Source organism: Oncorhynchus mykiss, chromosome 29, assembly GCF_057628025.1.
Source record: "Oncorhynchus mykiss isolate SJ-2025 chromosome 29, ASM5762802v1, whole genome shotgun sequence".
NCBI lineage: Eukaryota > Metazoa > Chordata > Actinopteri > Salmoniformes > Salmonidae > Oncorhynchus > Oncorhynchus mykiss.
In genome coordinates this window covers 1,901,019-1,917,500 of record NC_143050.1, presented here as the reverse complement: position 1 = coordinate 1,917,500, position 16,482 = coordinate 1,901,019, and the positions used below count along the sequence as shown (strand labels likewise).

General features: G+C 48.7%; 1 protein-coding gene across 1 annotated transcript in view; it reads right to left on the bottom strand.

Annotated features, from left to right (window-relative positions):
• The window catches only part of LOC110516146 (glutamate metabotropic receptor 5a), a 76,837-nt gene that overhangs the window by 37,969 nt on the left and 22,386 nt on the right, over positions 1–16,482 (bottom strand). Inside the window, exons 6-8 of the mRNA XM_036967732.2 lie at positions 14,586–14,835; positions 1,593–1,828; positions 721–842 (exon numbers count right to left, since the gene is read on the bottom strand). Coding sequence (XP_036823627.2) covers positions 721–842; positions 1,593–1,828; positions 14,586–14,835 — 608 coding nt within the window. The remainder of the gene's footprint in view (positions 1–720; positions 843–1,592; positions 1,829–14,585; positions 14,836–16,482) is intronic.

The following is a 16,482-nucleotide window of genomic DNA, read 5'->3' as shown; positions in this document are numbered from 1 at the left end:
GTGTTAACACAGACCCTGGTAACCAGGACACAACAGAGAGAGGTGTTAACACAGACCCTGGTAACCAGGACAGACCAGAGAGAGGTGTTACCACAGACCCTGGTAACCAGGACAGAACAGAGAGAGGTGTTACCACAGACCCTGGTAACCAGGACAGAACAGAGAGAGGTGTTAACACAGATCCTGGTAACCAGGACACAACAGAGAGAGGTGTTAACACAGACCATGGTAACCAGGACAGAACAGAGAGATGTGTTAACACAACACAGACCCTGGTAACCAGGACACAACAGAGAGAGGTGTTAACACAGACCCTGGTAACCAGGACAGAACAGAGAGAGGTGTTAACACAGACCCTGGTAACCAGGACAGAACAGAGAGAGGTGTTAACACAGACCCTGGTAACCAGGACAGAACAGAGAGAGGTGTTACCACAGACCCTGGTAACCAGGACAGAACAGAGAGAGGTGTTAACACAGACCCTGGTAACCAGGACAGAACAGAGAGAGGTGTTAACACAGACCCTGGTAACCAGGACAGAACAGACCCTGGTAACCAGGACAGAGCAGAGAGAGGTGTTAACACAGACCCTTGTAACCAGGACAGAACAGAGAGATGTGTTAACACAACACAGACCCTGGTAACCGGAAAAACATCAACCAGAGTCAAAACACAGGCATGTACACACTATCATGTGCCAACGCTGACAGGTCCACCCACTTGGTATCCTGGGCAGACTGTCTGCTGCATAGTGTGTAGTCCATAAGCCATGGAGTAGATAGCGTTGATGACAAAACCCATCTTAGTGTCCTGGGCATACTGCTGCCGGAGAGACTCTCTACCTGCAGAGGGAACGGGGTACAGTACAGGCAAACTTCATCACATCTACACACAACTAGAGTCAAACCAGATTCAGCACATCTACACACAACTAGACTCAAAACAGTTTCAGCACATCTACACACAACTAGAGTTAAACCAGTTTCAGCACATCTACACACAACTAGAGTCAAACCAGTTTCAGCACATCTACACACAACTAGAGTCAAACCAGTTTCAGCACATCTACACACAACTAGAGTCAAACCAGTTTCAGCACATCTACACACAACTAGAGTCAAACCAGTTTCATCACATCTACACACAACTAGAGTCAAACCAGTTTCAGCACATCTACACACAACTAGAGTCAAACCAGTTTCAGTTTCAGCACATCTACACACATCTAGAGACAAACCAGTTTCAGCACATCTACACACAACTGGAGTTAAACCAGTTTCAGCACATCTACACACAACTAGAGTCAAAACAGGTTCCGGTTCAGCACATCTATACACAACTGAAGTCAAACCAGTTTCAGTTTCAGCACATCTACACACAACTAGAGTCAAACCAGTTTCAGTTTCAGCACATCTACACGCAACTAGAGTCAAACCAGTTTCAGTTTCAACACATCTACACGCAACTAGAGTCAAACCAGTTTCAGATTCAGCACATATACACACAACTAGAGTCAAACCAGTTTCAGTTTCAGCACATCTACACACAACTAGAGCCAAACCAGTTTCAGCACACCTGTGTAGCCTACTCACTATTGCAGGTACGGTTGTACTTGGTGTTCTCCTGTGCGTGCCCCTTTAGTCTACATTGGAACCGGTGCTGCCAGAACTCAGTGAACCAGGGGTTCCTGGTGTTGTCATCTGGTTGCAGAGCCAAGTAGTAGTCGTCGAACCAGGGGATGTAGGCTGACTTCAGCTTTATAGTTATTCCCCCTGCAGCCTCTTGCTGATATCCATCTGTCACATCATACCGGTCAGCCCAGCCATCACTGGAGGAGGGAGATGGAGAGAGAGGGGAGAGGGGAGAGGGGAAGGAGAGGGAGAGGGGTGGGGAGGGAGAGAGAGCGAGAGCGAGAGAGAGAGGAGATAGGGAAGGGAGAGAGAGAGGGAGAGGGGAGGGAGGGGGAGAGGGGTGGGGAGGGAGAGAGAGAGAGAGAGAGAGAGGGAGAGGGGAGAGGGGAGGGAGAGAGAGAGAGAGAGAGGAGATAGGGAAGGGAGAGAGAGAGGGGAGGGTTGAAAGAGAGAGAGGGGAGATGGGAGTGAGAAAGAGAGGGGATGAGGGAGAGAGAGAGAGGGGAGGGAGAGAAAGAGGGAGTGGGAGAGAGAGAGAGAGGGAAGAGGGGAGGGTTGAAAGAGAGAGAGGGGAGAGGGGAGGGAGAAAAAGTGGGAGTGGGAGAGAGAGAGAGTGGGAAGAGGGGAGGGAGAGAGAGAGAGAGATAGGGGAGAGGTGAGGGCGAGAGAGAGGGGAGGGTTGAAAGAGAGAGAGGGGGAGATGGGAGAGAGAAAGAGAGGGGATGAGGGAGAGAGAGAGAGAGAGAGGGGAGAGGGGAGGGAGAGAAAGAGGGAGTAGGAGAGGGGATAAAAAGAGAAAGGGGAGGGAGAGAGAGAGAGGGGAGAGGGGAGAGGGGAGGGAGAGAAAAGGGGGAGAGAAAGAGGGAATGGAGGGAGGGAGGGAGGGAGAGAAAGACGGGGTGGAGAGAGAGAGGAGAGAGAGAGAGAGAGAGAGAGGGTATATGTCTTGTCGCTAAGAGAGTAATAATAGAACAGTGTGGACCGTATGACCTGTACTGTACGATCACAGTCACTTTTTTGTATACAGTATAACACCGTCAAAAATATAACTGCAAGCAACAACGCCGGGGTTCAGCCACCATCAGAAAAACATGGAACCATTGCCCTTGTTGACCACGCTTGCCAAATATCAGAACTCAAAATCAAACTGATCAATATAATAAGCTTTTGATGTATTTTGGATCTTTTTTCCAATATCGTTGACTTCTTCTATATGCATTATTCTACAGAACCGCTAGACCGATCAGCACCAGATTGGGTCTGTAGCATCTATAGATACACATCCTTCCAAGACTCTAGCAGAAACAATATGCAGCCTATGAGTTAACGATTGTTCCTGTCCAACAGAGCCAACACACAGTCTAAACTGAAACCGTACTATACAGGTTAGCTAGACACATATCCCTGATCAAACAGATCACGATACTGTATATAAACATGTGCCCGTCGTAGCGCCACCGTGTGGTCGATCTGAATGTGCTCAGATGTGTTAAGTCTTGACAGTGTTTGGAAGATGTGTACCAAGTTTTGTTACAAATAGCCATGTCGGAGTTATATGCATTTATGTGCCAGACCACGTGAAAATGTATTGATCAGTACCATATTGTTTGAGAAGCAATCCTGGGAAATAAAGCGTCATTTGTGAGAGCTTGGTCCATAGAGGCCAAGTATACAATTTTGTGCAGGTCAGTAATTTGATCATCTACTAGGTTCCTTTACCACCATGCAAGGGACCAACCTCCTGGGCTAGGGATCATCTACTAGGTTCCTTTACCACCATGCAAGGGTCCAACCTCCTGGGCTAGGGATCATCTACTAGGTTCCTTTACCACCATGCAAGGGTCCAACCTCCTGGGCTAGGGATCATCTACTAGGTTCCTTTACCACCATGCAAGGGTCCAACCTCCTGGGCTAGGGATCATCTACTAGGTTCCTTTACCACCATGCAAGGGACCAACCTCCTGGGCTAGGGATCATCTACTAGGTTCCTTTACCACCATGCAAGGGTCCAACCTCCTGGGCTAGGGATCATCAACTAGGTTCCTTTACCACCATGCAAGGGTCCAACCTCCTGGGCTAGGGATCCTTTACCACCATGCAAGGGTCCAACCTCCTGGGCTAGGGATCATCTACTAGGTTCCTTTACCACCATGCAAGGGTCCAACCTCCTGGGCTAGGGATCATCTACTAGGTTCTACACCTGCATTGCTTGCTGTTTGGGGTTTTAGGCTGGGTTTCTTTGAGATATCAGCTGATGTAAGAAGGGCTATATAAATACATTTGATTTGATTTGCCACCATGCAAGGGTTCAACCTCCTGGGATAATCTACTAGGTTATTTTACCTTACTTTAGAAAATATTAAAAAGTAAGAGAAAAACTCTTGGATGAGTAGCTGCTCTAAAGTTTTGACCGGTAGTGTCCACATTATCCTGATTCACTAGTCACTTTTACCCCTACCTACATGTACATATTAACTACCCTACTACCAACACTGCTGTTACTGTCTATTTCCTATCCTGTTGTCTAGTCTTTACCCCTACCTACATTATATTACCTACCCTACTACCAACACTGCTGTTACTGTCTATTATCTATCCTGTTGTCTAGTCTTTACCTCTACCTACATTATATTACCTACCCTACTACCAACACTGCTGTTACTGTCTATTATCTATCCTGTTGTCTAGTCTTTACCTCTACCTACATGTACATATTACCTACCCTACTACCAACACTGCTGTTACTGTCTATTATCTATCTTGTTGTCTAGTCTTTACCTCTACCTACATGTACATATTGCCTCAACTACCTAAACTACCTAGTACCCCTGCACATACAATTGAAGTCAGAAGTTTACATACACTAAGTTGACTGTGCCTTTAAACAGCTTGGAAATCTCCAGAAAATGATGTCATGGCTTTAGAAGCTTCTGATAGGCTAATTGACATCATTTGAGTCAATTGGAGATGTACTTGTGGATGTATTTCAAGGCCTACCTTCAAACTCAGTGTCTCTTTGCTTGACATCATGGGAAAATAAAAAAAAATCAGTCAATACCTCCGAAAAAAAATTGTAGACCTCCACAAGTCTGGTTCATCCTTGGGAGCAATTTCCAAATGCCTGAAGGTACCAAGTTTATCTGTACAAACAATAGTACGCAAGTATAAACACCATGGGGCCGTTCAGGAGGAGACGCGCTCTGTCTCCTAGAGATGAACGTACTTTGGTGTGAAAAGTGAATATCAATCCCAGAACAACAGCAGAGGACCTTGTGAAGATGCTGGAAGAAACAGGTACAACAGTATCTATATCCACAGTAAAACGAGTCCTATATCGACATAACCTGAAAGGCCGCTTAGTAAGGAAGAAGCCACTGCTCCAAAACTGCCATAAAAAAGCCAGACTACGGTTTGCAGCTGCACATGGGGACAAAGATTGTACTTTTTGGAGAAATGTCCTCTGGTCTGATGAAACAAAAATAGAAATGTTTGACCATAATGACCATCGTTATGTTTGGAGGAAAAAGGGGGGGCTTGAAAGCCGAAGAACACCATCCCAACCGTGAAGCATGGGGGTGGCAGCATCATGTTGTGGGGGTGCTTTGCTGCAGGGGGGACTGGTACACTTCACAAAATAGATGGCATCATGAGGAGGAACATTATGTGGATATATTGAAGCAACATCTCAAGACATCAGTCAGGAAGTTAAAGCTTGGTCGCAAATGGGTCTTCCAAATGGACAATGACCCCAAGCATACTTTCAAAGTTGTGGCAAAATGGCTTAAGGACAACAAAGTCAAGGTATTGGAGTGGCCATCAAAAAGCCCTGACCTCAATCCTATAGAACATTTGTGGGCAGAACTGAAAAAAGCGTGTGCGAGCAAGGAGGCCTACAAACCTGACTCAGTTACACCAGCTCTGTCAGGAGGAATGGGCCAAAATTCACCCAACTTATTGTGGGAAGCTTGTGGAAGGCTACCCGAAATGTTTGACCCAATTAAACAATTAGAAGGTAATGCTACCAAATACTAATTGAGTGTATGTAAACTTCTGAATAATTTTGCACGCCCAATTTTTCAGTTTTTGATTTGTTAAAAAAGTTTTAAATATCCAATAAATGTCGTTCCACTTCATGATTGTGTCCCACTTGTTGTTGATTCTTCACAAAAAAAAACAGTTTTATATCTTTATGTTTGAAGCCTGAAATGTGGCAAAAGGTCGCAAAGTTCAAGGGGGCCGAATACTTTCGCAAGGCACTGTAACCCAGTAGCAGAGGTTGTGTACTCTATCAGTTATCAGTTAACTGGAGGAGTGGGTGGCCTCTGTTCTGTTCCCTGGGGGGAAGAGGAGAAAAGAGAGGAGGAGAAGAGAGGAGAGAGAGGAGAGAGAGGAGAGAGGAGAGAAGAGAGAAGAGGAGAGTAGAGGAGAGGAGAGGAGAGAGGAGGAGAGAGGAGAGAGGAGAGAGGAGAAAGGAGGAGGAGAGAGGAGAGAGGAGGAGAGTAGAGAAGCGGAGAGAAGAGGAGAGCGGAGGCGAGGAAAGAGGAGAGAGGAGAGGATTTAAAACGCAGGTGTGGGTGGTCTCTGTTCTGTTCGCTGGGTGGAAGAGGAGAAGAGAAAGCTTTCATAACATTCCTAAAGTAGAGATAGAAGGACGGAGAGGGAGGGAAAGAAAGGGAGGAATGGAGAGGGAGGGACTACGGGAGTGGAGAGAAAGAGAAAGAGGGATGGATGGAAAGGGATAGCTATGAAAAGAAGAGAGAGAGATGGGGAAGGAGAGCAGCAACACACACACAAATAAACACACCCCCACACACCCTTCTCTCTCCCTGTATCTTCCCAGCTTTATCAGTATGAAACCTTAGGTAACCCAGTAGCAGTGGTTGTGTACTCTATCAGTTATACAGCTGGAGGAGTGGGTGGCCTCTGTTCTGTTCCCTGGGTGGAAGAGGAGAAAAGAGAGGAGGAGAAGAGAGGAGAGAGGAGAGGAAAGTAGAGAAGAGAGGAGGAGAGGAGAGAGGAAGAGAGGAGAGAAGTGGAGAGAAGAGGAGAGGAGAGGAGAGGGGAGGAGAAGAGGAGAGTAGAGGAGAGGAGAGAGGGGAGAGGAGAGAGGAAGAGAGTAGAGAGGAGGAGAGTAGAGAGGAGAGAAGAGGAGAGGAGAGAGGGGAGAGGAGAGAGGAGAGAAGAGGAGAGGAGAAAGGAGAGAAGAGAGTAGAGGAGAGAGGGGAGAGGAGAGAGGAAGAGAGTAGAGAGGAGGAGAGTAGAGAGGAGAGAAGAGGAGAGGAGAGAGGGGAGAGGAGAGAGGAGAGAAGAGGAGAGGAGAAAGGAGAGAAGAGAGTAGAGGAGAGAGGGGAGAGGAGAGAGGAAGAGAGTAGAGAGGAGGAGAGTAGAGAAGTGTAGAGGAGAGGAGAGGCGAGGAAAGGAGAGAGGAGGAGAATAGAGGAGGAGAGGAGAGAGGAGGAGAGGAGAGAGGAGAGAAGAGGAGAGTAGAGGAGAGAGGGGAGAGGAGAGAGGAAGAGAGAAGAGAGGAGGAGAGTAGAGAAGTGTAGAGGAGAGGAGTGGAGAGGAGAGGAGAGAGGAGGAGAAGAGAGGAGGGGAGGAGAGAGAAGAGAGGAGGAGAGGAGAAAGGAGAGGAGAGAGGAGGAGAGAAGAGAGGAGAGAGGAGAAGAGGAGAAAGGAGAGGAGAGAGGAGGAGAGGAGAGAGGAGGAGAGGAGAAAGGAGAGGATTTCAACTGCAGGTGTGGGTGGTCTCTGTTCTGTTCGCTCGGTGGAAGAGGTTAGGAGAAGCTTTCATAACATTCATAAAGTAGAGATAGAAGGATGGAGAGGGAGGGAAAGAGAGAGAGGGAAAGAGAGGGAGGAATGGAGATTGAGGGACTACGGGAGTGGAGAGAAAGAGAGAGAGAGGGGTGGATGGAAAGCAAGGGATAGCTATGAAAAGAAGAGAGAGAGATGGGGAAAGAGAGCAGCAACACACACACAAATAAACACACCCACACACCCTTCTCTCTCCCTGTATCTTCCCAGCTTTATCAGTATGAAACCTTAGGTAACCCAGTAGCAGTGGTTGTGTACTCTATCAGTTATACAACTGGAGGAGTGGGTGGCCTCTGTTCTGTTCCCTGGGTGGAAGAGGAGAAAAGAGAGGAGGAGAAGAGAGGAGAGAGGAGAGGAGAGTAGATAAGAGAGGAGGAGAGGAGAGAGGAAGAGAGGAGAGAAGTGGAGAGAAGAGGAGAGGAGAGAGGAGCACTCTCCTCTGCTCTGCTCCTCTCTCCTCGCTCCTCTCTCCTCCTCTCTCATCTCTCCTTTCCTCATTTCTTCTCTTATCTTATCTTCCACCCAAGGAACAGAACAGAGACCACCCACTCCTCCAGTTGGGGAAAGAAAAGAGGAGTAGAGGAGGAAAGAGTTGGAGAAGAGAAGAGGCTTTCAACTGGAGGTGTAGGTGGTCTCTGTTCTGCTCCCTGGATGGGAGAGGAGCGTCTTTAATAACAGTCATACAGTAGAGATTGAACTATGTAGAAAGAGGGATAGATGGAGGGAAGGAGAGGGAGGACAGCAGAGAGAGACAGAGAGATGGAGGGAGCGCATCAGAGAGAGAGAGAGAGATGGAGGGAAGGAGAGGGAGAGATGGAGGGAGCGCATCAGAGAGAGAGAGATGGAGGGAGCGCATCAGAGAGAGAGAGAGATGGAGGGAAGGAGTGGGAGAGATGGACGAAAGGAGAGGGAGAGTTGGAGGGATAGAGAGGGAGATGGAGGGAGTGCATCAGAGAGAGGGAGAGATTGAGGGAATGAGTGGGAGAGATGGACAGAAGGAAAGGGAGAGATGGAGGGATGGAGAAGCAGAGATGGACAGAAGGAGATGGAGAGATGGAAGGAAGGAGAGGGAGAGATGGAAGGATGGAGAAGGAGATGTGGAGAGATGGAGAGGGAGAGATGGAGGGATGGAGAAGGAGAGAGGGAGAGATGGAGGGATGGAGAAGGAGAGATGGAGAGGGAGAGATGGAGGGATGGAGAAGGAGAGAGGGAGAGATGGAGGGATGGTGAAGGAGAGATGGAGAGAAGGAGAGGGAGAGATGGAGAGAAGGAGAGGGAGAGATGGAGGGATGGAGAAGGAGAGAGGGAGAGATGGAGGGATGGAGAAGGAGAGATGGAGAGATGGAGAGGGAGAGATGGAGAGAAGGAGAGGGAGAGATGGAGGGATGGAGAAGCAGAGATGGAGAGATGGAGATGGAGGGATGGAGAAGGAGAGAGGGAGAGATGGAGGGATGGAGAAAGAGAGATGGAGAGAAGGAGAGGGAGAGATGGAGAGAAGGAGAGTGAGAGATGGAGGGATGGAGAAGGAGAGAGGGAGAGATGGAGGGATGGAGAAGGAGAGATGGAGATATGGAGTGATGGAGAGAAGGAGAGGGAGAGATGGATAGAAGGAGAGGGAGAGATGGAGGGATGGAGAAGGAGAGGGGGAGAGATGGAGGGATGGTGAAGGAGAGCTGGAGAGAAGGAGAGGGAGAGATGGAGAGAAGGAGAGGGAGAGATGGAGGGATGGAGAAGGAGAGAGGGAGAGATGGAGGGATGGAGAAGGAGAGATGGAGAGATGGAGAGGGAGAGATGGAGAGAAGGAGAGGGAGAGATGGAGGGATGGAGAAGGAGAGATGGAGAGATGGAGAGGGAGAGATGGAGGGATGGAGAAGGAGAGAGGGAGAGATGGAGGGATGGAGAAGGAGAGATGGAGAGAAGGAGAGGGAGAGATGGAGAGAAGGAGAGTGAGAGATGGAGGGATGGAGAAGGAGAGAGGGAGAGATGGAGGGATGGAGAAGGAGAGATGGAGATATGGAGAGATGGAGAGAAAGGAGAGGGAGAGATGGATAGAAGGAGAGGGAGAGATGCAGGGATGGAGAAGGAGAGGGGGAGAGATGGAGGGATGGTGAAGGAGAGCTGGAGAGAAGGAGAGGGAGAGATGAGAGAAGGAGAGGGAGAGATGGAGGGATGGAGAAGGAGAGAGGGAGAGATGGAGGGATGGAGAAGGAGAGATGGAGAGATGGAGAGGGAGAGATGGAGAGAAGGAGAGGGAGAGTTGGAGGGATGGAGAAGGAGAGATGGAGAGATGGAGAGGGAGAGATGGAGGGATGGAGAAGGAGAGAGGGAGAGATGGAGGGATGGAGAAGGAGAGATGGAGAGAAGGAGAGGGAGAGATGGAGAGAAGGAGAGTGAGAGATGGAGGGATGGAGAAGGAGAGAGGGAGAGATGGATGGATGGAGAAGGAGAGATGGGATATGGAGAGATGGAGAGAAGGAGAGGGAGAGATGGATAGAAGGAGAGGGAGAGATGGAGGGATGGAGAAGGAGAGAGGGGAGATGAAGGGATGGAGAAGGAGAGATGGAGAGATGGAGGAATGGAGAAGGAGATATGGAGGGAAGGAGATGGAGAGATGGAAGGAAGGAGAGGGAGAGATGTAGGGAAGGAAGGAGAGGGAGAGATGGATGGAAGGAGAGGGATAGATGGAGTGGATGGAGAGGGAGAGATGGAGGGATGGAGAGGGAGAGATGGAGGGATGGAGAGGGAGAGATGGAGGGATGGAAAAGGAGATATGGAGGGAAGAGATGGCGAGATGGAAGGAAGGAGAGGGAGAGATGGAGGAAGGAGAGGGAGAGATGGACGGAAGGAGAGGGAGAGATGGAGTGATGGAGAGGGAGAGATGGAGGGATGGAGAGGGAGAGATGGAGGGAAGGAGATGGAGAGATGGAGGGAGTGAAGACACAGAGAGATAGAGGGATGGAAAGCAAGGGATGGCTATGAAAATCAGAGAAGAGGAGTAGAAAGGTTGAATCACTCCGGACTAGGCTTAGATAACCACCTTCTGACCTGGCAGGCTAGACAACCACCTTCTGACCTGGCAGGGCTAGATAAACACCTACTGACCTGGCAGGGCTAGATAAACACCTACTGACCTGGCAGGGCTAGATAAACACCTACTGACCTGGCAGGGCTAGCTAACCACCTACTGACCTGGCAGGGCTAGATAAACACACACACACACACACACACACACACACACACACACACACCACACACACACACACACACACACACACACTGAACACACACACACCACACACGGACAAACCTACTACTTGAACCCCTATAGTAGAGCTAATGTACAGAACAGTAGAGAGAACTGATTCAGATCATGGATTTCTCATTATTCAGATTAATCTAGAGACGGGATGCGTCTCAATACAATGCATTCGCCGATGTCTACCTTCCTCATCTGCTGTTGGCCGATGTCTACCTTCCACATCTGCTGGAGGCCGATGTCTACCTTCCTCATCTGCTGGTGGCCGATGTCTACCTTCCTCATCTGCTGGAGGCCGATGTCTACCTTCCACATCTGCTGGAGGCCGATGTCGACCTTCCACATCTGCTGGAGTCCGATGTCTACCTTCCTCATCTGCTGGTGGCCGATGTCTACCTTCCTAGTCTGCTGTTGGCCGATGTCTACCTTCCTCATCTGCTGGTGACCGATGTCTACCTTCCTCATCTGCTGGTGGCCGATGTCTATCTTCCTCATCTGCTGTTGGCCGATGTCTACCTTCCTCATCTGCTGGAGGCCGATGTCTACCTTCCTCATCTGCTGTTGGCCGATGTCTACCTTCCTCATCTGCTGGTGGCCGATGTCGACCTTCCACATCTGCTGGTGGCCGATGTCTACCTTCCTCATCTGCTGGTGGCCGATGTCGACCTTCCACATCTGCTGGTGGCCGATGTCTACCTTCCACATCTGCTGGTGGCCGATGTCTACCTTCCACATCTGCTGGTGGCCGCTGTCGACCTTCCACATCTGCTGGTGGCCGATGTCTACCTTCCACATCTACACATGGCTCTCACTGGGCTCCACTGTACTGCCGTTTCCAGCCCAGCCATTGTAAGGCATTCTGTCTGGGTGAAACTGAGTCAGAATGGTAGCGCAGTCCCACTCCCTAGTAGCAACATCAGAACACTGAGACCCTGACACCATTTTCATAAATAGATGTTTTAATTTAAATATTCAACACCACCTAAAAAATAAAGTGTTTCCAGAACACTGATAATGCACAGAGCAGTGTAATATAATTATGTATGTAGTCCAAGGGCATTGCTATGTTCAGTTTCGTCAGGTTTGATTGACAGACAGCCTCTGTATGTTAGTAATGAGACGAGCCGTTATTAGAGCACCAGGGATAGAAGTGGACTGGGGGAGGAAAGGATCACAACCTTAAAATAAACACCTACTGGAGGAGGAGAAGATTTTTTTTTTAAACTGGAGAAATCTCTCTCTCTCTTTCTCTCTGTTCCCTCACTCTCAGTTTCTCTTCATCCATCTCCTTCTCTCCCCTCTTCTCCCTCCCCTGCCCGCCTTCATCCTCCCTCCTTCCCTCCCTCCCTCCTCCCCTCCCCTCCCCTCCCTCCCTCCCCTCCCCTCCCCTCCCCTCCGCTCCGCTCCCTCCCTCCCCTCCCTGCCCTGCCCTCCCTCCCTCCCTCCCTCCCCTCCCTCCTTCCCTCCCTCCCTCCCTCCCTCCCTCCCTCCCTCCCCTCCCCTCCCCTCCGTCTCGCTCCCTCCCCTCCCTCCCTCCCTCCCTCCCTCCCTGCCCTCCCTCCCTCCCTCCCTCCCTCCCTCCCTCCGTCCCTCCCTCCACGCTCTTTCTAACTAAATAGTTCTATGAATAGCGGTGTGTGGTAATGGCCTGGAGGCAGAATTCATGAAAAGCGATTTTCCCAGCTATTAAGGGAATTCTTTGTAATCTTTTAGGTGATATTTTTAGAAATGGATCAGGGGTGGATTAATTATCCTGTATGAATGGACCAGAGATAGATTAATAATCCTGTATGAATGGATCAGAGACAGATTAATAATCCTGTATGAATGGATCAGAGATAGATGAATAATCCTGTATGAATGGACCAGAGATAGATTATTAATCCTGTATGAATGGATAAGAGATAGATGAATAATCCTGTATGAATGGTTCAGAGATAGATTAATAATCCTGTATGAATGGATCAGAGACAGATTAATAAACCTGTATGAATGGACTCGTGATGGATTAATAATCCTGTATGAATGGATCAGAGACAGATTAATAATCCTGTATGAATGGACTCGTGATGGATTAATAATCTGTATGAATGGATCAGAGACAGATTAATAATCCTGTATGAATGGATCAGAGATAGATGAATAATCCTGTATGAATGGACTCGTGATGGATTAATAATCCTGTATGAATGGATCAGAGACAGATTAATAATCCTGTATGAATGGATCAGAGATAGATTAATAATCCTGTATGAATGGACTCGTGATGGATTAATAATCCTGTATGAATGGACTCGTGATGGATTAATAATCCTGTATGAAAAGCATCATTATCTATCCACTGCTTCTGCCTTTTTCGAAAAGAGAGAGACCACGACTCATCTTCAGAAGGCTAGGCAAGAGGAGCGCTGTACTGTAAGCCTCTGTCAATGACATCCCTGCATCTGTTGATGGAAACAGTGTTGTGAAATTGTCAGCTGTCATGACGGTTTATGTTGTCCCATACGAAGTCCCTGTGAATTAAAGCAGTAGGATTTACCTGGTGAGAGAAGTTGTATCTCAGCATCAAGGGAGGATGACAGGGTGGTGATGGTGATGGTGGTGGTGGTGGTGATGATGATGATGGTGGTGATGATGGTGGTGACGGTGACGAAGATGAAGCCAATGCCAGTAACCATAGAAACAGCCTCTGCGATGCAACTGGAGATGTAAATAGATGAAGGTGTAAAAACAAGATGATGCAATTATGAATACACTGTGTGTGTGTGTGTGTGTGTGTGTGTGTGTGTGTGTGTGTGTGTGTGTGTGTGTGTGTGTGTGTATGTGAGAGAGTGAGTGAGTGAGTGAGTGAGTGTGTGTTAGTCTGTGTGTGTGTGTGTGTGTGTGTGTGTGTTAGTCTGTCTGTGTGTGTGTGTGTGTGTGTGTGTGTGTGTGTGTGTGTGTGTGTGTGTGTGTGTGTGTGTGTGTGTGTGTGTGTGTGTGTGTGTGTGTGTGTGTGTGTGTGAGTGAGTGAGTGAGTGAGTGAGTGAGTGTGTATGTGTGTGTGTGTGTTAGTCTGTCTGTGTGTGTGTGTGTGTGTTTGTGTGTATGTGTGTGTGTGTGTCTGTGTGTTAGTCTGTCTGTGTGTGTGTGTGTGTGTGTGTTAGTCTGTCAGTGTGTGTGTGTGTGTGTGTGTGTGTGTGTGTGTGTGAGTGAGTGAGTGAGTGAGTGAGTGAGTGTGTGTGTATGTGTGTGTGTGTGTGTGTGTGTGTGTTAGTCTGTCTGTGTGTGTGTGTGTGTGTGTTTGTGTGTGTGTGTGTGTGTGTTAGTCTGTCAGTGTGTGTGTGTGTGTGTGTGTGTGTGTGTGTGTGTGTGTGTGTGTGTGTGTGTGTGAGTGAGTGAGTGAGTGTGTGTGTGTATGTGTGTGTGTGTGTGTGTGTGTCTGTGTCTGTGTCTGTGTCTGTGTCTGTGTGTTTGTGTGTGAATAAGTGTGTGTGTGTGTGTGTGTGTTAGTCTGTCTGTGTGTGTGTGTCTGTGTGTGTGTGTGTGTGTGTGTGTGTTAGTCTGCCAGTGTGTGTGTGTGTGTGTGTTAGTCTGTCAGTGTGTGTGTGTGTGTGTGTGTGTGTGTGTGTGTGTGTGTGTGTGTGTGTGTGTGAGTGAGTGAGTGAGTGTGTGTGTGTGTGTGTGTGTGTGTGTGTGTGTGTGTGTGTGTGTGTGTGTGTGTGTGTGTGTGTGTGTGTGTGTGTTAGTCTGTCAGTGTGTGTGTGTGTGTGTGTGTGTGTGTGTGTGTGTGTGTGTGTGTGTGTGTGTGTGTGTGTGTGTGTGTGTGTGTGAATAAGTGAGTGTGTGTTGTGTGTGTGTGTGTGTGTGTGTGTGTGTGTGTGCATATCTCTCTCTCCACTCACCTCCCCACCAGTAGGAACTCCCCCACCAGGTGTTTCCGTCTCATTGCCATCAGTATGCCGCGTACAGTCATCCCCTCGCAGAAGCACGCCACCACCCGAGCCTTGGGCAGGTGTCCTCTCAGCTTCTCCAGCAGCTTGTCAAAGTTGTGCTCCCCTGCGTTGCTGTAGATCTTATCCGAGTGAGCGATACAGATCCCCTCTCTAGCTGCCAGTTCCTTAAAGGCTTCCATACCACTCTCACCATAGTTACCTATAGACAGAGACATCCACAACAGAAACATTATAGACATTAGTATTTTAGAGTATGTGGGTGGGTGGTGTAGTGTTAGACAAAACACACTATGAAGGAGACACTCCATCCCCTAGGAGGCAGCATCAACTGAGTCCATGTGCTGTACTGCCAAGCCTTGATAATGGCATCAGGTATCAAGCTGACCAAAGCGCCTGCTGATGTTTGGTTTGGGATCTTTCGTTTTGGGGCCTGTTGCGTTATCTCTGGGGAGAAGTTTTCTCCCTCTCTGCCCTCCGCTCCACTCCCTCCCTCCTTCCCTCCCTCCTTCCCTCCCTCCCTCCCTCCCGCTGGCCGACCAAGACGTCGAGAGAGAAGGAGCTGGCCCTAAACCTAAGGAGAGGTGGCAGTTTCCTGAGTACCTGCAGTCAACACCTGGTCACACATGCTTACTACTCACATCAAGTCAGGTTACAGACCATGTAGCTAGGACCCCTAGACATAATGAGTCAGGTTACAGACCATGTAGCTAGGACCCCTAGACATAATGAGTCAGGTTACAGACCATGTAACTAGGACCCTTAGACATAATGAGTCAGGTTACAGACCATGTAGCTAGGGCCCCTAGACATAATGAGTCAGGTTACAGACCATGTAGCTAGGACCCCTAGACAGTCAGGTTACAGACCATGTAGCTAGGACCCCTAGACATAATGAGTCAGGTTACAGACCATGTAGCTAGGACCCCTAGACATAATGAGTCAGGTTAAAGACAATGTAGCTAGGACCCCTAGACATAATGAGTCAGGTTACAGACCATGTAGCTAGGACCCCTAGACATAATGAGTCAGGTTACAGACCATGTAGCTAGGGCCCCTAGACATAATGAGTCAGGTTACAGACCATGTAGCTAGGACCCCTAGACAGTCAGGTTACAGACCATGTAGCTAGGACCCCTAGACATAACGAGTCAGGTTACAGACCATGTAGCTAGGACCCCTAGACATAATGAGTCAGGTTACATACCATGTAGCTAGGACCCCTAGACACGAGTCAGGTTACATACCATGTAGCTAGGACCGTAGACAGTCAGGTTACAGACCATGTAGCTAGGACCCCTAGACATAATGAGTCAGGTTACAGACCATGTAGCTAGGACCCTAGACAGTCAGGTTACAGACGATGTAGCTAGGACCCCTAGACAGTCAGTTTACAGACCATGTAGCTAGGACCCAAGACAGTCAGGTTACAGACCATGTAGCTAGGACCCTAGACAGTCAGTTTACAGACCATGTAACTAGGACCCCTAGACATAATGAGTCAGGTTACAGACCATGTAGCTAGGGCCTCTAGACATAATGAGTCAGGTTACAGACCATGTAGCTAGGACCCCTAGACATAATGAGTCAGGTTACAGACCATGTAGCTAGGACCCCTAGACACGAGTCAGGTTACAGACCATGTAGCTAGGACCCCTAGACACGAGTCAGGTTACAGACCATGTAGCTAGGACCCCTAGACATGAGTCAGGTTACATACCATGTAGCTAGGACCTCTAGACAGTCAGGTTACAGTCTATGTAGCTAGGACCTCTAGACATAATGAGTCTATGTAGCTAGGACCTCTAGACATAATGAGTCTATGTAGCTAGGACCTCTAGACATAATG